General features: G+C 42.0%; 1 protein-coding gene across 4 annotated transcripts in view; it reads right to left on the bottom strand.

The window, feature by feature from the left end:
• SERGEF (secretion regulating guanine nucleotide exchange factor) overlaps nucleotides 1-22,930 on the bottom strand; it is a 160,306-nt gene that overhangs the window by 61,172 nt on the left and 76,204 nt on the right. For 3 of the 4 annotated variants that reach the window (XR_012764601.1, XR_012764602.1, XM_075427097.1), the window contains exon 10: nucleotides 5,584-5,620. The exons of the other annotated variant lie outside the window; for it this stretch is intronic. Coding sequence is in view for 1 of the 3 variants with exons in the window: in XM_075427097.1 (XP_075283212.1) it covers nucleotides 5,584-5,620 (37 nt within the window). In the remaining 2 variants the exon portion in view is untranslated. The remainder of the gene's footprint in view (nucleotides 1-5,583; nucleotides 5,621-22,930) is intronic. 4 annotated transcript variants of the gene reach the window in all.

The raw sequence follows: 22,930 nt of genomic DNA, 5'->3' as shown, positions 1-22,930 counted from the left end.
CAGAATTATCAGCACAGCTTACTTAGGCGTTGCTCAGTAGGATAGCCATGAAGCCTTAATTTGCTGCACTTCCAAGTGCTTTCAGCCGCTTTGCTGGCCTTGTGCTTTTACTTCAGTAAGCATATCTCTGACATACTCTAGACTTTTCCCTGAAGCCAGACATTTATCCTTCGTTTTATTCCATTTCATAGCCAACAAATGTTTAATCTTTCTTTGGTGAGCAAGGGTGACTATTTTTGTTATTCTTGTTTGCTTCCTTGAAAACTAAGGTAAATATGCCTTAGATACATTGGATATATTTTTCTTCTACTTTGAAGTAATTGCTCCACTTAAAGCCTGCGAGTAAACAATTACGACAAAATCTAACCTGGTTTTTAAGTACTTAGTATCCATCCAGTGAACCCTCTGACAAAGGATTGCATGCATATAATGCATCTCCTACTCTTAAGAATCTTTCCACCCTCCCTAATTTTCTAAACCCAAGAAGAACGACTTTTCCTGTTCACCAATACCTGCAAGCAAGACCTCTCTACTCATTCTGCTTCAAGTGAAATGTTTGGTTGGTAGCATTTGCTGGTTGTTTGCTAGCTTCCTGTAGCAGTCATCTACTCTAACTGCCACTCATTTCCAGCTTGATGGTTTCAGCTGTCACCAGAGGTTAATACTGCATGCTTGTCTCTTACCTATCTTTTGCAAGGTTCTTGACACAGCAGAATCATCCCTATAGATGTGACATGGTGTCTCGCAGGAAACATAATGACAGCTAGTGCACAAGAGCTCAACTCTAGACAAACTATAAGCTGACGCCATGGTGATACAAAAAGTTAAATTAAAAATTTTACAAGAACTGTGAACTTTTATATAGAAAAACAAGGGCTTTCATCTTTAGAGCCTATGCAGCTCTGTATCTGGTAACGACAGGAAACCACACCGTAAACAGTATGACAAACACTGCATTATTACCTGTTTATATGCTAAATGATATAAATTAAGATAGAGACACACACACTAAGATCATTTACATCTTAAAATTGTCTCTGAGGGGAAGGAAAAGTGATTGTAACTATTATTAGTTGTATTGAGGTGTTAAAAACAAAAAATCAGATCCCATTATGCTAGGCAGTGCTAAAATAAACTGAGGCAGTTTTTATTCTAAAGATATCACAATCTAAACTGACAAGCCGCACAGAGAAAAGATGACGATGAACAAAGAGTTCTGCAGGGTCAAATTGCCCAAACCATGAAGCACAAAGCCTGGAAAAGAAGGGAGTTGTAAAACCTAGACTTCATTCATTTCGGTCACAGAAGATGCAGTACAGCCAGATCTTATCCTAAAGTCTGGAGTCTCCTTCTAGAGGGTCAATGTGATCCCATTTTTTTTTGTGGATCAAATTAGCTTTTCACAGTCAAATATCCTCCCTCTCCTACAACCAGCAGCTACTGACTTTAGACTATTTGGTCAGTACAAAACTTTTTTTAGCCCCACCAGAAGGGTTTTCCAAATGCTCAAAATAACATTTCCTCCTTTCTGGAATGAGAATTTCACACCCCAAATTCATAAAATAGTTGGCGGCTTGGTTTTCCATTTACCCCTTGGAAAAGAAGCTCAAAGAGATCAGAGGATCAGATTTTGAGAGTGTATCTTGCCGAAAATAACAAAGAAATCAGATATTTGAAATTCATGTTCAGCTTCTATCTTACCAGAGGAACAATTAGTTTGCCTGGAGCATGAAATAACACAAAAAAGTAACACAAAGTGAAAATACATTTGAACCGCACTGTTAGGGCTCACTGTATCTAAACATTACAGGAAAACCGTGATGTCAGATCTGCATCTAGCTCTGCCCTCAGACAGGTGCTCAGTTAATGATATGAGCAAGGCTGCTTTTTTACAACGAATATAATCAAAGCAGTTCGTATTTTGAAGAGCTATTTTAGCAGTCAAAGCCACATTAAGAGCTAAATGACACACAAAATGGCTTTGCCAGAGAACAGATCTAGAAGGCCGACATATAACCTCCATGAAAACAACAGCAGCGATGGTTACTCGAAGTCCTGCCAGGTGCCCTTTAATAAGCAGAGAATGTGATTAGTGCTGCAATGCAAAGAGACAGCGTGCTGCAACATGACTCCATGCTGGTCTGCCAGGAAACCTTTACAATAGAGACCCTGGCCGCACTGGGATTTTTCATGCATAATAAATAAAGCAATAGACTAGCAGACTGAGGCTCCTCGCTGAACACCAGTGCCCTCCACTGCATATGCTGAAGATTCCTCCAAATACTACAGAAATATGAAAAGCAAGAGAGAGAATTTATGATTTTCCCTTTATGACAGACTGCTGAGTCTCCCAGGACCGAACGTCAGACACATGACTACATCTGCCGCTTCGTAAAGCTGCTGCGAACATCTAAATAATACTGTCAGCATAACGCAGAGATCCGTCCATCAGCCTGCACAGCCTCCTCTCCCCATTGGTGCTCACTCTGCCATAGAAATATGCCTTTCATAATCCGTTTTCATAATCTGTTACGGTACTTCCCCAACTGATGCTTTATACGCTAATCTAGTTGGAATCATGGAACTTCACTAAAAGAATGTGTCCTTGTTAATTAAGAGGTAGTGGCTCCCACATAAGAACCCTTCAGCTTCCCTATTAGAAAATGTGGAACCGAAGCATTTGGGATGCCATTACCACCACCACCATTTCACGATGTGTATCACCAGCACCCTAAGTTTGGGATCATTTTGATCACATTTGTTTTCCAGCTCATTGTTGCTGTGTTCTTCTAGCATAAGAAGGTAAAGAACAAATATTAACAGATCACGGAATAAGAATTCTTTTACTGCCCCTCTAACACTACTGCACACTTCACAGCATTTGAAGCACGACCTGCCATTTGAGCAGTGAGATTTTTTTTCCTCCCTAATTTCCTCTACAACAACTATTTTTCCACTAAATTTAGTATTACTGTTTACTCTCCAACTGGATGAACTGCAGCTTCAGAGGGACATGAATGTCCAGATCACGATATTTACAGCAGCAGTTGCACGTGAGCCACAGGGAAGACAGAATCTTGAAACAGATCACACGTTCTAAAATGCAGCAAACAAAACAGGCTACGGCAGACGAATCTGTCCTTCTTATGGATGGGCCTATCATTTAGCGGAAAGCTGAGAAGTAGTTTTAAAAGTGTTGTATGAAAATGCTGCTGCATTGAACACACTGAAATGGGGGTCAATGTGATCAAACAGGGACTCATTTCCTCATATGCCACCTATATATTTGGTATATTTGGAGACATCCCACACCTTCTTCTCCTTTATTATAAACAGTTACCTTATGATCAAAAGAAAAACTAATTTCTTCCAATTTACCCATGAAAAGCGAGCCAGTGCCATCACAGTGAAGAGAACAACCAAATTTCGCACTGACTTCAGTAGAAGAAAGCAAGAAAAAAGAATTCAAATAACCGAACTGTACAAATGGATGCAGACTATATAAAGTAACAAAAAAACTAACCGCTTGCTAGTCCTACAAATCAGTTTGTATCATCAGCAAGATGACTGGAACACAGCTTCAGCATTTGTGAAATGAATCATAAATCTAGCCTCTGTCTTAAAAATGTTTCTATTTAAAATATGATGCAAGAAAAAAAGCACAAAGACACTTGTATATACAATCAGAAATAGGGACTTGAATATTACACTGATAAAGGCTTGCTTTTCATTTTACCTTTCATACTGGAGTTATTTCAGTCTAAAAGTGAACCATTAAAGCATTTGCTAATTAAGAAACTGATTATGTAGTTGTCCTAAATAAACTCTGCTTGAATTATAAGTTATTAGAAAATTGTACAATCAAGTAGACATATTTACAGAAATCTGTGTGATATCTTCAAGGAATATAACAGTCAACAGCTTTGAATGAAGAGTGACAAATGATCAGAGAAATCCTATCACAAAATGTTCCAAGAAGCAAACCTTTTAAAAGCACATGTAAAAATTCATTTCAGGAATAAAATATATCATAGTTCTTTAGTTAAAAAAAAAAAAAAAGTAACATCACATCTCTGTTGTCCTTAAAATAAAATCAACTATCTTCCAGCATTGATAATTTTCCCATTTAATTCAATGCTTACACAGGCATATGATGTTCTTTACATATGCAAAGTTCTTCATTTATTGTAACTTACTTCTAGGATTTTTTTCCCTTACCCATTTTTTCCAGAGATTTCTGCCCAGAAGGCAAAAAGCTTAAAAGGACATAAAGAGAGAGAAGGTTGTTCAAACTCAATACTTTGCTTTCATGCAAACTGGAGGAATCTGCTAGCAGTATGCTTTTACTTCATCAATTCAGCAAGAAACACAGTATGATTCTTCAGACTGCTCTACAGTCAACATTCAGAAGCACCAGTCTGACAATTAACACAGGCATGTGACACTGAACAAGTAGGGAGAAAGTAAAGGGAAAAATCTTTTCTTAAAGCCAGCCAAGAACCAAGCAGAACTTAAAAAGTTCGCAACAAGGTTTAATTGTAAAAGGATAACTAGAAAATATATTACAGTGTATATGGAAATATACTACATATACAGAACACCACTTCTGTGGCCACTTAATGAAACTGATAGGACACCAAGCTAAAATAAATACCTTAAAAATTCGAACATGGAATGCAGGGTGGATACCAAATAGTTGCTTTTTCCACCCCTGTCATACTGCGCTCTAGAAAATCAATGAAATTCTTCACTTAACATTTCAACGCATCAGTCACGGCAATCAAAAGTGTCTATGTGCGTGGAGTGCTGGACTGAAACTTAGAAGACTGTTTCATTTCCAGCTCTGATTACCATAGAATTCCTTTCTTCATCTCTCTCATCCTGCATATTAATGGGGATTATTATGTTGACCTCTGATAAAGCACCTGAAAATCTACACTTAAAAATGTTCTTACACATATAACTACAAATAATAGCAATCACATTTCAAAGTCCAGTTATCAACTCATCACATGAAAGCAAGACTCTGATTGTTCCTGGAATTAGTATACAAAATTCAATTTTTCCACTGACTTTTGCTTCCTAGTATTTTCATCATTATTACAACAGCTGCATTATACTAAGATATAACCTGACTGCCATTGACTGACATTTTGAAGTTTTTCCAAGCTTCATACAACAAAAGACCCAGGATTTTTTTTTTTTTTAATTTCTGTCTTAAACAAAGATACTTTTGACCAGCTTCAGGCTTAGATGTCACTCTGAATCTGCAGCTTGAACTGTTGCAATGGTTCTGTTCTAAAACAGGCTGTAGCACTTTGCAAATGTATTTTGTTGTTACACCCATCAACCCCTCTCTCCTTATAGGGGCTGATCAACAAAAACACCTTTTCATCATCACCACTTATGCTATCAGTTTCTATTCTTCTTTCCTCCACATCTATACATTACTTTCCTCCTTCCAGCTGGACACAATGCCCTCAATCACTCAGTGTGTTTGATGTTCATGTTTTTCTTTCATCTTGTGCTACTTAAAAATGGAAAAAAAAGTGAGAGGATTTGATATAAAATTAAGCTACTTACCAACTACTGCCAGATTATGCTCTGAGCCACACGCAATCTGAAAAAGAAGTATGAATGAAGAGAACTTGCTTACCAGTAGGAAGACAACGACAATTATAACAGGAAATTAAAAATTAACCCAAAACAAACAACTACAGTTTGTAGGATGCAAAATCAGGGTTGAAGTGCTCTCAGTCTTAAAAAAAATTTCCTTTGTAGTCTCACCTAGGGGCTTGGTGGCAGGGGAGTACGTTTGTTTATATTGTTAATAAACAGGTATTTTCTTTTCAAAACCCAGTCATCACTGACATTTCAATCCCTAGGAGCAAGACTGACCATAATTCTGCAAAAACATCGTACCCTCGACAACATCCACTAGATCTAACATGACTCTATGTGGGCATAGAGCAAATACAGATTAAGCCTTTGCAAGATACGAGCCATACAGAGATAGCTGGGAATCAAAAGGGCAAAGAAGATCTCCATTTCTCTCATCTATACTGTTTTTCCAGATGATCCCTGCAGAACTGCACAAAGTATACAGTCTCAGTGTGATAAAGTGATACAATTCACATGGTCATTTGTCTAGAATGGAGAAAAAAATACCTTAGAACTCAACTCTTCTATTAGAAGCGGGCTGGTTTATTTTTTAAAAGCTGCAGGAAAAAAAAGAAACCAATGCAAACATTTTCTCCCAAACTCATTTGTGAGGGAAATCAGTTACGAACTTCTTTTCAAAGAAAACTCATGGTTCAGTATATTTTTCTTTCTTTGCAGCTGCTATGAACACATCAGATGTTTAAGTTGCTTTAGCACATACCACATCACATCACTTTCCTAAGTTCTTCACAAATGATGGTAACACAAACACTGAGAGCAGCACAATGCCATACTGCAAGGGCTTGTCTCTCCCACTGAATTCTTTTGCAATGTCACTGCTGGCATAATTGTCTGACATAATACAGACATCATCTTACACAAGGTTACTCTGCTGAGTGCCCTCAAGTTTTAAATTAAAACACAAGCGATCCCTTCAAAATCCTCTATCCGGTTCATTGTCTTGCACCTAGCTGCCAATTACACGTACTACTGAGCTGGAGAAATTAATAAGTACATTCTTCTACTTCTTAAAAGTACACTTGCAATGATAAAATATAAGACAGAAGTATGTGCTCAATTATGTTAAAAAATAGAAGTCCATATCATCAAAATTTTATATGGGTTTGTGTGTGCATAACTTTATGGTTCTTACAGCCAGAGAAATTGCTACAATCACCTCAATGTCTGCATAACATAAAAGCACAGAAGTTAACAAAACAGTCCTTGTACTCAGTCCACTGTGCCTGAGCATTTACTGGAAGAGATACCCAAGACTGACCCACAAACTAGATTGAGCAATTGTGTTACAAATAAACACTGCAATCACTACTACTCACGATGTACCTGCACCACAGCTGTGACATGAAAACATTTGGTCAATGACATCCTAATATAACAACGGCAAGGAAGATAAAACAGACTCTTTAGGATAGAAGTGCTTAGCCAAGACATCAAAGTATTTGGGAAAACGTGGCAAGAAAAATAATTCAAGTCACGGCGCACTCCAGCATGGTCTCATCTTCAGAAATTCAAGACAAAGCAGCAGGAAAAGCAATGCCTTTGCAAGAGTACTAGGCAGGGTTGCATTAAGTCTCTTATTCCACAATATTGCAGACAGGTAAAACTTTAAGCCCTGACCATTAAAATGCATAAATCATGACCACATTCCGTATCATTACCCTCACCGCACGTCAGAGCCCTACACGGGAACAGGGCTGGTTCCTAATGCCTATTCACTGGCTAACGCTTCCACCAATGCTTCTCCAGCTTAAACGTTGATGCCATGGAAACAAGATCCTCACGTGGAATCACACGCAAAGGCTTTCTAGCAAAAAAGCAAATGCTGCATACTGAAGCTGCTGCAACTAAAATAAATGAATTTTATCTGAGATGTGAATAATCCTACCTCAGCTACTTCCCTAGGAAATACGCTAACACAGGCACAAATTCAAAAGCATCATTACAAAAGAGCTCAGGCTGATGCCTCATACTTACTGCCAGGATCCTCTTCAGAAACACTACAAAAAAAAAAAACCCAACCACCCAAGCAAGGTGTTGTTGAGAATGTAAAACATCCCCAGATGAAGAATCTTCCTATATCTAATGGCAGCAGCTACAGAGCCTGCAAACCAGGTAAAAGAATGCTGCTGACCTCAAATAGCTTTGTACTCTGTTCAGGTAGCTGCTAGTCTGCTCACTGTTCAGACCCCACCGCTAGCCACCTAATCCAGTTGTAAGGGAGTCAATCAAACCGCACTGGGTACAACCAGACCCGGAACTGCTGCGTTATACAGACTCACCAGCTCTGGGGAGTTTCCCCCATGACAGCCACGCACGGCCAACACGCTGGGCAGGTGCACTTACTGCAGCTCGGTAGCCTGATGGGGTTCGCTACCGCAAAGTATGAATGCCAAGTGCTGCTGTACCCCTTTGGGTCAGGTAAAAGCCACCTCAGCGGAAGTGCCAGCTTTGCCAACGATGACTGAAATCAAGCAAGATCACAACCTGCTGAAGGCAGTGCCCTGGATTCACCTTCGATGGCTCACAGCAAGGACAGCACATGTCATGTACCAGCAGCAGGACTGTGCTCCAAAGCAGAATTTGCTAGATTGAGAGCACAAGGGTCACCATCTGACAACACAGACTGAGTCTGTAGGAACACCCAAACAAAAAATTGTCCTTAGTGGTCTCTAAAGTTAGCTTTCTGAAACAACAGCCTTATTCATTATCCATGCTGCTGGTTATACCACCCACCCACAGGATTCCTGCTGGCTTGCTGCACTGGTTTTGGCTGGGGTAGCGTTATTTTTCTTCATAGTAGCTGGTATGAAGCTATGTTTTGGATTTGTGCTGAAAATAGCGTTGATAATACAGGGATGTTTTCGTTACCGCTGAACAGTGCTTACACAGAGTCAAGGCCTTTCTGCTCCTCACACCACCCCACCAGCAAGGAGGCTGGGGGTGCAGAAGAAGCTGGGAGGGGACACGGCCGGGACAGCTGACCCCAACTGACCAAAGGGATATTCCATGCCCTGTGGCATCGCGCTCAGCATATAAAGCAGTGGGAAGGAGGAGGAAGGGGGGGGACACGTTCAGAGTGATGGTGTTTGTCTTCCCAAGTAACCTTTATGCGTGATGGAGCCCTGCTCTCCTGGAGATGGCTGAACACCAGCCTGCCGCTGGGAAGCAGTGAATGAATTCCTTATTTTGCTTTGCTTACTTGTGTGGCTTTTGCTTTACCTATTAAACTGTCTTTATCCCACCCCAAGAGTTTTCTCATTTTTACCCTTCCAACTCTCTCCCCCACACCAGTGTGGGAACAGTGAGTGAGGGGCCGGGTGGTGCTGAGCTGCTGGTTGGGGTTAAACCACGACACTTGCACACCTGTAACTCTGGAGCTCAGAAGGGACCACATGACAGAGGTGAAGCAAGGTTGTCACTGCTTAATAAGCAGTGTGTCTTGCAGGTACTTCATAACATCTTTTTTACAATAAGCTTTAATACATGATACTCCCTTTTCTTCATGACTCCCCACAACAGCCAAAGATTAGCCAAGAACACAATTTTCTGATATATATACAGACCAGCCAGAGAACAGCATTACTGAACAGATGTTTTATGCTTACATTAGATATAATAAGCTCTGCAGTCAGTGCAGGTCACTAGGAAAAGACTGGTATTTACCGCAGCAGCCATAATTTTCTGGCTACTTCTCTTCTGTCCCCACCCCCAACATGCTGCAGAGAAATTAAATTCCGACATCTGCGTGCTCCCAGAGGGTAAGTACATTCAACGGTACTTATAAATGTACAATAATGCTTTCTAATTGGGCAATATTTTTACATTCTGTTTTAATTGGAAAAAAAAAAAAAACCACTAGAGACAAATCAGAGTGACCGCTAGTGAGTGAAGCATTCTGTGAGCCTAAAGAAACATGACCCCCTACACAGAAACAAATAATATTGAAGTTTCTTGTCTGTTTGGAGAAAATTTGAGAAGAGTTGTGCAAGGATATTGTGTGTCTACATAAATGACTTCAAAGCACTTTACAAACGCGTGTGAGGCAGGAAAAAGAATGCTTAGGGACCATTTTACTCAGAACTCATTTACCTTATTATCCGTGCCCTTTCAACCATACATGAATTGTTTGTTTCTTCCCTTAAATTGCGTGTTAGCAAGCTGTTTTCTACCTAGCAATGGTTGCAGTTCAGATCTACCCATCCATCCATCCAGATTAACACATGTGGCAAGAAGCTACCAAGGGCCCAGCATTTTATTAATCATAAGTAGTCATGACATAAGTTGCATGGATGGTGAGGAAAGACCTTAGCACAGCAACCACTAACTCCAGGCAAAACACCAACAACTTTCTGCAGCCTGTAGATATGCCTTTGGCCCCGGTCTAACAAAAATTAATTGAATGAATGTAAAAGCAGTGGGTTACACAAAATAGAGAAGTATTTCACTTAAAATTAAAATATTTCTATATATTTAAAGTACTACATGAAGTATATAAATAACAACATGTTCAATATATATTACACATATTCATATATAATATTCATTCATACATATGTGTGTATATACATAAGAAAATGTATGCATACATAATACATACATGCATATCAGGAACAGAAGATTATCTATTCAAGAAGAATCAGGGAAGAAAGTTCAGAAGAGAGGTTAGGGTAAAGGCAGAGTGCCTCCCTCATACCTGGCACAGAGATCTTTCTGAGGAATAGCTATTCCTCCTTGTGCTCCCCCACAGTCCTTCAAGGTACGAAAGTATTGTTCTCTCCTTTGTGGACAATAAGCAAACATATACAGGACAAAAGTCCTATGGATATTTAGCCATACAATCTCCCATTGATTTCAAAAGGTAATTAAGAGACAAAATACCTTTTGTCAACCATCCCCCCCAAAGGGACTTCCAAGCACTATAACAAATAAAGTCTGACAAAGTGTACAAAAATCCAAGTTTCAGGCTAGTATCTGGACCACAAGGCTAGCTATCCTTTCTTTTCTTTCTGTACTCCCATGGCTCTGACTGAGGATCTGTTGTGCAACCCATCAGGAAAAAGATCAAGTCAGACCTGCAGGCAAAGTCAGACTGGTGCTGCAGCAGAGGAGAAGCTGCAAGAAGTCTGCTTCAGCCTTCAGTGTGAAGGCTGGCCCTCAGGCATCCCAGTCCCTGGAGGTAAGAGAGGAAGCCTGGAGAAATAAAGAACTTCCCTTGGTTGAGGAGGACTGTGTGAGGGACCGCTTAAGCAAACTAGACACCCACAAATCCATGGGCCCCGATGGAATGCACCCACAAGTGCTAAGGGAGCTGGCGGATGTCATTGCTGAGCCACTCTCCATCATCTTTGAAAGGTCCTGGAGAACAGGAGAGGTGCCTGAGGACTGGAAGAAAGCCAATCTCACTCCAGTCTTCAAAAAGGGCAAGGAGGACGACCCAGGGAACTACAGGCCAGTCAGCCTCACCTCCATCCCTGGGAAGGTGATGGAGCAGCTTATTCTGAATGTCATCACTAAACAAGTGGAGGAAAAGAAGGTTATCAGAAGTAGTCAGCACGGATTCACCAAGGGGAAATCATGCCTGACCAATCTGATAGCTTTCTATGATGGCATGACTGGCTGGGTGGATGAGGGGAGAGCAGCGGATGTTGTCTACCTCAACTTCAGGAAGCCTTTGGACACTGTCTCCCATAACATCCTCATAGGCAAGCTCAGGAAGTGTGGGCTGGATGGGTGGACAGTGAGGTGGATTGAGAACTGGCTGAATGGCAGAACTCAGAGGGTTGTCATCAGCGGCGCTGAGTCTAGTTGGAGGCCTGTAGCTCATAGGGTTCCCCAGGGGTCAGTACTGGGCCCAGTCTTATTCAACTTACTCATCAATGACCTGGATGAAGAGTTAGAGTGAACCCTCAGCAAGTTTGCTGATAACACAAAACTAGGAGGAGTGGCTGGTACACCAGAAGGCTGTGCTGCCATTCAGCGTGACCTGGACAGGCTGGAAAGTTGGGCACAGAGGAACCTCACGAAGTTCAACAAGGGCAAGTGCAGGGTCCTGCACCTGGGGAGGAACAACACCATCCACCAGTACAGGCTTGGGGCGGACCTGCTGGAGAGCAGCTCTGTGGAGAGGGACCTGGGTGACCTGATGGATGACCTGTTCACCATGAGCCAACAGTGTGCCCTGGTTGCCAAGAAGGCCAATGGCATCCTGGGGTGCATTAAGAAGAGTGTGGCCAGCAGGTCGAGGGAGGTTCTCCTCCCCCTCTACACTGCCCTGGTGAGGTCCCATCTGGAGTACTCTGTCCAGTTCTGGGCTCCCCACTTCAAGAAAGATGAAGAGCTACTGGAGAGAGTCCAGAGGAGGGCTACGAGGATGGTGAGGGGACTGAAGCATCTCTCCTACAAGGAAAGGCTGAGGGAGCTGGGCTTGTTTAGCCTGAAGAAGACAAGGCTGAGAGGGGACCTTATAAATGCCTATAAATATCTCAAGGATGGGTGTCAGCAGGATGGGGCCAAGCTCTTTTCAGTAGTGCCCAGCGACAGGACAAGGGGCAATGGGCACAAACTGAAGCATAGGAAGTTCCAGCTGAACACGAGGAAGAACTTCTTCCCTCTGAGGGTGACGGAGCACTGGAACATGATGCCCAGGGAGGCTGTGGAGTCTCCTTCTCTGGAGATATTCAAAACCCACCTGGACGCAGTTCTGTGCAGCTGCTGTCGGTGACCCTGCTTCAGCAGGGGGGTTGGACTAGATGATCCACAGAGGTCCCTTCCAACCCCCACCATTCTGTGATTCTGTGAAGAGGCGCAGGGAGCAGGACTCACTAGGGAGATTGCAGAATGAAAATTCACAAGCATCTGAACATCAGGGTGTTTAGCTAGCACAGCAAAAGCACCTCAACGCCATTTATTTTGGGTTTACTGCCCCACGAGTGCAGGTTAATTCCCTAAAGTGCAATTATTTCCCAAAACATCCAAGGACAGGGAGGCTTCCATCACTTCTCAGAGACAAGAGCATGACGCACAAAATAGGTTTTCCAAGGATGAATGAAGCTATGATGTTTAAAGAGTTGCATCCAGATTCTAGTGACTACCATTTCCAACCTCACGAAAGCTTAGCTCAGGGCAGGGAGCAAAGGAAGGAAACCGTTAAGAGGATGTGCACATAAGTCCTTTCACCCAGGACTTGGTATTTGCCTTTAGCCAGGGCATCTCGTGTCTTTTGACAAACTTCACTGTGAGGAAATTGCCAGGGTCAGAAGATGGCCAATTTTATTCCTTCTGGGATCAGAAGTCCTAGGGGAAGGAGACGAGGTGACCAAGAGACTGCAAATCAAAGCTTACCTAAGACTGGGGAATCTTATCTCCCAGAGCTGTTCATCCATGCCCTTGATTAATGTATCATAACAATGATTTGTACTGTTTGACACACCCTGCCCAACTACATTTGTATGCAGAATTCTACTGATGTGAAAAAATAAAATAAAAGGAATCTAATTAGCAAAGCTGTCCTGCTTCCAATGATCTTTTACTAGCAACTCTGTGTTCCTCTTCTGGATCATTTGACTCCTGATTGATAAGAAAGCAGCTTGCTAACTTAGTCACATTCCTTGGTGAGCACAAGACTAAGTGCAGTTTAATACAACACGTTAGCAGCAAACCAGTACAACCTCACCAAGAACAGCACGTTAAATCTGTTCCTAGCTGTTGGCTGTATCAGTTGAAATGTGAGAGACCCAGTGTCCTATAGCTCACACGATCTTATCCATTCTTCATCAGTCTAATAATCTAATCTTCTTAAAGTGGATTTTTTGTTGTTGTGATTGGCTTTTTAGTTTGTATGTAGTTTTACTTTCCACTACAGCAAGAAAATTCACAACAGAATTTAAACTGAAGCACGACTACTAAGGTCTGGCAGAAAACATTCCTCCTCAAGACGCACCTGACCAAAAGCCAATATGCCACGTAAGTGGACCTTTGCAAGCATGGAGGAAGAGAGGAAGCATTGAAACATTGTCAGGATGCAGAAAGCTTTCAAAAGAAAGATTTTATAGCTCTCTGTAACTTCCAGAGTCATGACCTATGCCGTCCCTGCCGGAAACTAATCCCAAGCCTGGCCTCACTTGTAATGCAAGACACAAAATGCTTTTTCCCCGTACAGCACTTCCCTTGCTTCTCCACCCACCATTTCAGAGTCCCATCTCCAACCACTCAATATCCTGTTGTGCCAACTGTCTTAAAGTCACCAAAAAGCCAGCTGGCCAACCCCAAGGTCTTGCCTTTACACCCTCCATGCCATAAATGACATATATATATATATACACACATATATATATACACACATATAAGCACACATTCCCTCTCCATGACACTAACCATACATGAGAAACTGCTATGCTATCCACCAACTCACCGAGCACCACGCTTCCAGGAACAGCTTCTTGCAGCCAAAAGGGTGCAGTTGCACTTCAATTCAGTTGGTGCAGCTTGGATGTCAAGTGCTTGCAGGAGATGGAAAGAGTTGCAATTCCACAGCAAATCAAACAAACAGAAACAAACCAAACCAATAACAAAAAACACCACACAAACAAACAAGCAAAAAACTCCCCGTACCCAAAAATAAAAACCCAAAACACATACCTGCATAGTTAAACAAGGAGCTTCTAGCGGAGATCAGGCAGAAGAGAAAGGTCCATGGAATGTGGAAAGAGGGACAGGCCACTTGGGAAGAGTACAGAAACGTAGTGAGAGCATGCAGGGATGCGACGAGGAAGGCCAAGGCTCACCTGGAATTGAAGCTGGCAAGGGATGTCAAAAACAACAAGAAGGGCTTCTTCAACTACATCAGCAGCAAAAGGAAGGCTAGGGACAATGTGGGGCCGCTGCTGAATGAGGCGGGTGTCCTGGTGACGGAGGATACGGAGAAGGCAGAGGTACTGAATGCCTTCTTTGCTTCAGTCTTCAGTGCTAAGACTGGCCCTCAGGAATCCCAGGCCCCGGAGGTAAGCGAAGAAGCCTACAAAGAGGACGACTTTCCCTTGGTCGAGGAGGACTGTGTGAGGGATCGCTTAAGTGATCTGGATGTCCACAAATCCATGGGCCCCGATGGAATGCACCCACGAGTGCTGAGGGAGCTGGCGGATGTCATTGCTGAGCCACTCTCCATCATCTTTGAGAGGTCCTGGAGGACAGGAGAGGTGCCCGAGGACTGGAGAAAGGCCAATGTCACTCCAATCTTCAAAAAGGGCAAGAAGGAGGACCCAGGGAACTACAGGCCGGTCAGCCTCACCTCCATCCCGGGTAAGGTGATGGAGCAGCTTATCCTGGAGGCCATCATGAAGGAAGTGGAAGAAAAGAAGGTTATCGGGAGTAGTCAGCATGGATTCACCAAGGGGAAATCATGCCTGACCAATCTGATAGCTTTCTACGATGACATGACTGGCTGGGTAGACGAAGGGAGAGCCGTGGATGTTATCTACCTTGACTTCAGCAAGGCTTTCGACACAGTCTCCCATGATATCCTCCTAGGGAAGCTGAGGAAGTGTGGGCTGGATGAGTGGTCAGTGAAGTGGATAGAGAACTGGCTGAATGGCAGAACTCAGAGGGTTGTCATCAGCGGCGCTGAGTCTAGTTGGAGGCTGGTGACAAGTGGTGTCCCTCAGGGGTCAGTACTGGGCCCAGTCTTGTTTAACTTCTTCATCAACGACCTGGATGAAGAGTTAGAATGTACCCTCAGCAAGTTTGCTCATGACACCAAACTGGGAGGTGTGGTAGATACACCAGAAGGCTGTGCTGCCATTCAGCGTGACCTGGATAGGCTGGAAAGCTGGGCAGAGAGGAACCTGATGAGGTTCAACAAGGGCAAGTGCAGGGTCCTGCACCTGGGGAGGAACAACCCCATGCACCAGTACAGGCTTGGGGTGGACCTGCTGAAGAGCAGCTCTGCGGAGAGGGACCTGGGTGTCCTGGTGGACGACAGGTTAACCATGAGCCAGCAGTGTGCCCTGGCTGCCAAGAAAGCCAATGGGATCCTGGGGTGCATCAAGAAGAGTGTGGCCAGCAGGACGAGGGAGGTTCTCCTTCCCCTCTACACTGCCCTGGTGAGGCCTCATCTGGAGTACTGTGTCCAGTTCTGGGCTCCCCAGTTCAAGAAAGATGAAGAGCTACTGGAGAGAGTCCAGAGGAGGGCTACGAGGATGGTGAGGGGACTGGAGCATCTCTCCTACGAGGAGAGGCTGAGGGAACTGGGCTTGTTCAGCCTGAAGAAGACAAGGCTGAGAGGGGACCTTATAAATGCCTACAAATATCTGAAGGGTGGGTGTCAGGAGGATGGGGCCAAGCTCTTTTCAATGGTGCCCAGCGACAGGACAAGGGGCAATGGGCACAAACTGAGGCACAGGAAGTTCCATCTGAACATGAGGAAGAACTTCTTCCCTCTGAGGGTGACGGAGCACTGGAACAGGCTGCCCAGGGAGGTTGTGGAGTCTCCTTCTCTGGAGATATTCAAGACCCGCCTGGACAAGATCCTGTGCAGCCTACTGTAGGTGACCCTGCTTCGGCAGGGGGGTTGGACTAGATGACCCACAGAGGTCCCTTCCAACCCCTACTGTTCTGTGATTCTGTGATACCAAAACCCAACCAATCTTATAGTATGAGCTGGGAAGCACCACAACCACATAAAGCTATCATTAAAGAGATCAAGCGCAAGGGATGAAAATAAAAGGAGGAAAAAAAGCTAATTCATAAAACAGTGTTTGCACAGGTGGTCTATATCACTGCAACCCATGTGCACCCAAAAGTCTACTTGCAAGGCAAATGTGGTCATATTGAAAAACTTCAGTACGTACTGTTTGCCTCAAATTGAGGATGGATGGATTGAGATGTCCGGACAAAGAAAGATCCATGCCCACCAACAAAAAAAAAAAACAAAAAAAACCAACCTTGTCATCAGATAACTCCAGGACAATAGAAAAGTTGCTGAGGTCCCAGTAAGAACACCCAGTGGGATTAGGTTTTAGTAGAATGACAAGAATGTAACCAAGACAAGTGTGATAAAAATCTTTACAAGTCAGCAAGGTCAGCTGGCTTTTCTCCATTGCCTGAGGATTTTTCAATTAGTTCTTGCATCTTTCTTCAGGCAATTCCCTTCCTTCCTTGGGGTTCAGAAAGCATTAGCATCTTTCATTCCAGGAAAATCAAGCTCTGTCACCTTCATATCTCTCAGCCTCACTAGTCTGTCCAAATTTTCCATTTTTGTAATCAAGACCTGAGCCACAATCCAATTTTTGTTTATCCTTCCATCATTTTTAAAATGAACCAACTCATGGTCATTCAAGCCCAGTTTGTTTCCTGTAACAAGATCCCCATTCAGTCTTCATTATTTTGTGAAAAGTAAGACTAAAGTATCCCTTCTGGTTGTATAGGCATCATCAATCACATCAGCCCTGACTGTTAATGTGTACTTATTCCCAAACCTACACCTGCACAGTGCAAATCCCACAAGGCCAAAATCCTCACTAACATTACTGACATCTCTATCCACATCAAAACATGAACCAGAGGAACAGGGTCTTCAGCAGATACACAGTTTTACCAAAGGGAACAACTTCACCATTTTTCTCAAAATTATTTTGATTCACGTTGTTTCACCCACATTTCCCAGCTCCTTACAGTCTCAGTGCCGCTCTCTCGTAAGTTAAATGAGAGGCACTAATATGAATACCTTACAATCTATTTGGGCCTGCTTTGGGGACTGCAACTAGTTTGCTCTTTATTTGAGGCCACAAACACCACTTTGACAGAAGAAATTAAAGAAACCAAGACCACAGAAACAAAAAGTTTCAAAACCTCTTTATACAGTGATCTGACTGGACCCTCAACACACACATCCTTACCACCTGATTATTCTGATGTTTTTAGGTTAAGAATTGTAGCTTTCAACATGCCAAAAAAATGTGGTATCTGTCTTTTATTTCTATGCTATTTTACATGCAAACAGCAAAAAGAAAAATGTTCATTATAGCATATAAATGTCGTCGTTACCTATCTGAACGTGCTGATTTCCAGTACCGTGAACTTAATGAAATAAGTGGTTCTATTCAACAATGATTGCAGGCAAACATTCTATCAAAGTACATATCATTATCCAACATTTTATAGGCTTAAAATAAAAGTCATGACAGCAAGTATTATTTGGCAAAAAAACATCAAATTCTACTTAAACAACTATTTCCAAGGTCCTTTTGTGGATGTATAACTGCATTTTTAAGTTTTCCAAATGAATCTCAGCTTCAGACCTCTTTCCTTGTGGCAAAACAGTTTTTAATCCATTTGGAATATTTTCTGGAATATTCAGTGAAGCTGGAGAGAATCACAGAGCAATCAGATGTACATATCATGGGAACTCTGCTCTCTCCTAACTGTGGTGTTATTACAAGCAATCTCACTATAATTCTTCTACATAAAAAAATAACAATGCGAAGAACTCAGCATACACAGCCTGCAAGATTACACAATAGCACAAAGCCTTGCGTTTTTGTGGAACTGAAAGGAAAAATAGCACTTCTTATAAAGTTCATACCCTCAAACAATTATACTGTCTGAGTGTTCTATCTGGATATTGTGAACAGGCAGACACTGCCCCTAAAAGACCCTCTTAGAGGAGCCAAGTGCTGATTGTGCGGCTGGGGCCATGCTGCCTCAAGACAGGAGCCATCACTTGGTTCACCCCGTCCAACCATCCTGCCTAGAGGGAACTAGCCCCACCGATGCGAGGTCTCATTTTGTGGACTCTCTGTAACCCTTCTTTTTCTAGCATGTGGTTTTTTGGAACCTCCTTACAGTATTTTCTTCTTCTACGTGCTTCTCACCTACACTATCCTTTCATTAAAAATTGCATCCAAAACACATGACAGTTATTCAAAAGAATATTATCAATGATGTCATTAAGGAATACTACTCTTATTTTAAAGTGCAGAGGCTTTTTTGCTTTCCTCCAGCAATAAATCCGATTTTATGACAGAATTTTGAACATCTCAGTTCTTACAACACCCAGCATCAGGATGTGGGAAGACTAATTTTCAGAGAAATTACTAAATGTTCAAGGAAGCTCTCATGCACAATTAGACTGACCTTTCATTTCACTGCTAGCCCTGTTGACATCAATGAGAACTGCTGCTTGCATGAACTGACAATACACAAATACACTGTCACTGAAGAGAATTAAAAAAAAAAACTACTTCATCTCCAAAACATTTATGTCCTTTGAAAGAAAGTAGCAAGTTACAGGAAGCACAGAACCACTACTGGGTAGTATCATTTGAAGTGTCCCTCATTGGACCTAATGCCTTTGGGAAATATTATTTAAGATAACTATCAGCTGTTCAAGAATGCCAATCTTTGCCTTGTTTCCGGCACAACCCACCCTGTCTCTCCCTCTCCCACATACATGCACATAAACCCGAAAATGTTATCAACTTTTGAGTCAAAAAAACACTAGCACGTTAAGAACATCACCTAAAATATGACAAAATAATCAGAGGAAAAAAAAACATTTTTCATACACCAACTACCTCAACTTGAGGACAGAATTTTCTTGGTTCATTTACTTTTCAGCAGAGCTGGAGGCATGCAGCTTCCGTAAGGGCTAGCCTTGTATAAAAACATCAAGCCATAAATTTTGCTGACTGTCTGCTCCTTTACCTCTCCAACTAAATGGTGCTTATGCCTTAGGGCATCATGTAACTCTGCTCTTCAATGTTGGATTCTCTGTTTCTGCAGCACTTAGTAACAGTAGAGCTCCCTGCAGCAAGCTTGCTGGAAATAAATAAAATGTAAACTTGCTAAGACTCCAATGCAAAGATGAAAAGAAAAGTTCTTCTGGATAAATAAGGATACCATTTGCAAGGACTGAAACAGAAACAGAGACTTAATGCTAGTGACAAAGAGAGAATTAGGAAAAAAGCTTTTCTGAAGAGACTCTACACAGATGATAAAAAGCTCATCATAAAGCCTCCAAATTTGAACTTGGAACTTTTTTGAGTAAGACCACAGCCAGAAAACATTCTGTCAGAAACCATCCATTAGCTCAAGAAAACAGCTGTAGGACAAGAGCAGACAGAAGAAAAAGTCACAGACCCTTGCTGTTGCTCCACTGGAGTGAGGTGAGAACACATCTGCTCTTTCCAGGGCTGGAAAAATGCACTGCAGCTGGCGGACACCAGGCCAGCCCACCAACGGACCTCTAGCTATTCACATTCAGGAGAACCATTCATTCATCTCAGCTGGGTTGTTCTTTAAAACCACACATTCATTCCAGTTTGCTTTGACCTAGCAGCTGCCTAATTACAAGACATTTCTATTATGCACAGTCTCTCTCGTGCAATATCCACTCCTTTCTCTCTCTTTCAGTGTTCACTACCTTTGAGGCATGATTCTTTTACACCAGTACCAGCACATCAGTTTCAAATGACCTCTTCTTCTCTTGTTTTCTCAGAGAACACGTCAGCCTGCTTAGCTTCAAAAGCTCCCAGTCTTGCCAGGTGACCAAATGCTGCAGGGACAGAGTAAGCCAAGAGATATGTCCCACCTCACAAGCCAAAGGATTCACTGACTGGTCATTTTAATTCACACTATGGAATGATTTTTTTCTTATGACCCATTTCTAAACATGACACCATTTTTGCAGTTTGAAAGAATGAATCAGATAACATAACCATTACCACACCATTCAAGTCTGACCAACTACATGCATACTAATTTATCCACAGAATTTGCCTATGTATATTGTAACTGGTGCCTACAGGAAAACAAAATAAAATAACTTTTTCTCCCCAAAATCTCATGCAATAACAATCTCTGCTCGGAAATCCACTACTGCGAATGGATATCATCCAACACCAATCATCTGCAATTGATGCCAGAGAAGCACTAAACACTCACTAGCAATGTTTTGATGCCTCCATAGGCTGAAAAACAGGTCTTCCTTTCTCAGGAACAAATACTCCCTTGATTAAGAAGTCAGCAGATGAGGTGTAGCTGTAGAACTGTAAGTGTAAAGGCTTTAACCAGTTACTGTATAAACAGACTACAGCCTCGGAAACGTAACAAATTGAGAAAAGACTTGCTCCAGTGAGCCCACTCCCACAATTCAGGAGAATTCCACTACAACATAAGGAACTAACAGGGATAAAACCCTACAGACAGCCTGAGAAACATGAAGCCCAACTTCTGAAGAACTGTGGTTATGATAGCCAAATTCAAGTACAGCATTTTGTCAAAAAGGACTGGTAAATATTTTTCTTCTGTACGGAACCCTAACAAAACTCATAAGGCAACAAGTTCTTACAAATTTAAGCCCAGTGTAAGTCTACATGATATCCACATTTTTACATTTTCTTAAAGTTAAGTGAATAATCCTACTACAGTAGTATTGCATAGCAGTGCCAGATTGGCATGAACCACAGTAAATATCTTCATTTGTGAACTATGGCTCACCAGAATCTTATTCTGGTCTCCCTACTACAGTTATAGATGGATTGCCTCTGACTGCAAGAGATTTATGCCCAATAATTATTTCTCTCTTTTAAACCAGATACTGCCCCAGACAGAGCTACACCTTCCGGAACAAAAAAACAGCTATAACAGAACAAAGTTTGAAAAGCTTTCATTGCTCACCGCTACTTCCACACTGACTGCAAATACACATCATTTACCACGTGGCAATTCTTGTTTGCTGTTTGAGAAGGGGTCCTATTTTCAACCTAGTGGAATCCCTTGCGCTGTGTTTATGACATTACACACATTATTGAAAACTGCCTACAAGGGAAGCAGGATGGCTAGTGGAACTCCTGCAACATGAATTCATTTGCAGTTCTTGAAATTAGGGGCTTATGAATGAATCAAAACGCCACAAGCAGCTAATAAAACTTGATAAATGGGCAAGATTGAGACAGATAAAATATACTGTGGTCAGGTACAGCATAATAAATCTTTCTGGATACCAAAAAGCATCATTTAGACTGTTCACATATACAGATGGATCCTAAATTAGCTGGACCCTCTCAGGGAAACTGTCTAGCATCACTGTGGACAACTCATCAGAAATATCTATTTGACGTGTAAACGCAACCCAAAAAGCAAGAAATCAGACCGGTTTAGAGGGGGAGATGGTATTGTCATCTTTTCACACAGACCAGTTACATTTTACAGTTTCACTCTCATACTGTCAGGGAGAGGGATGAGTACCCATGAAAAGAAAGACCAAATGTCTTGACCTAACAAAAGCAACAGGAACATGTAAAAAAAGAGTTCCAATCCTGCTGAAGACCAAATTATTTAGTCCTCAAACAGAGGAAACTAATAGCAGAACACCAACATTTCAAAATCGAGCCTATATGAAACCTTAGTTAGGAGTAGCTTATATGACTACTTCTGGTAGTAGCAAGGTAACTCCTCTTCATTCCAGGAAGACGACTTCAACTCACTACAATGCCATCTTGCGGCCTAATTCCACAATGTCCATCTTGTTTTCATACTACTAGGACTGAAAAGATTTTGCTAAGAAGGCTCCACCACAGCACTACAACTGAACCAATGCTGTTCCCAAAAGAAGAGTATTTTGGAACGGAATCAGCAACAAGGTCATGATGTGTCATTACTGGGCAAGATATCTGTAGCTGTCACTTCTTTTTTTTTTAAAGCAAAACTCACCTCCTTCACGACAAGATATCCTACTTTGCCAAAGGATGGACACAAGAGCTGATTTACTTTGCACACAAAGCATTACGGGTCTTATCAAAACATTAACTTAAAATCTACCATGACAGAAAAAGAAGAGGAGGCAGTTGCAGGTCGGTTCATTTTCCAATGTGAAGAAAACATCTGCCTCTTCTTGATGAGACACTATTTTTATACTGGATATTTTGAATTAAAAAAAAATAAAAAATAAAAAAACAAACACCAAACAAAAGAAAACACAAGCATTTATGCACCCCAGAACAACTTCCCATGATTTTGATTACTCTCACTGTATATATGAGCTCCCCCTTCTCTATCTTCATTTTCTCACTCACTTATGTTGTAAGCCCATCATATCTATTCCTCCTTTAATTACTTATCAACAGAAATCAAGACCATAGAATCATAGAATGGTTTGGGTTGGAAGGGACCTTATAGATCATCTAGTTCCAACCCCCTGCCATGGGCAGGGACACCTGCCACTAGACCACGTTGCTCAAAGCCCCGTCCAACC

This window comes from Opisthocomus hoazin, chromosome 7 (genome assembly GCF_030867145.1).
Source record: "Opisthocomus hoazin isolate bOpiHoa1 chromosome 7, bOpiHoa1.hap1, whole genome shotgun sequence".
NCBI lineage: Eukaryota > Metazoa > Chordata > Aves > Opisthocomiformes > Opisthocomidae > Opisthocomus > Opisthocomus hoazin.
Note: the sequence above shows the minus strand (reverse complement) of the source record. Positions and strands in the feature narration are given on the sequence as shown.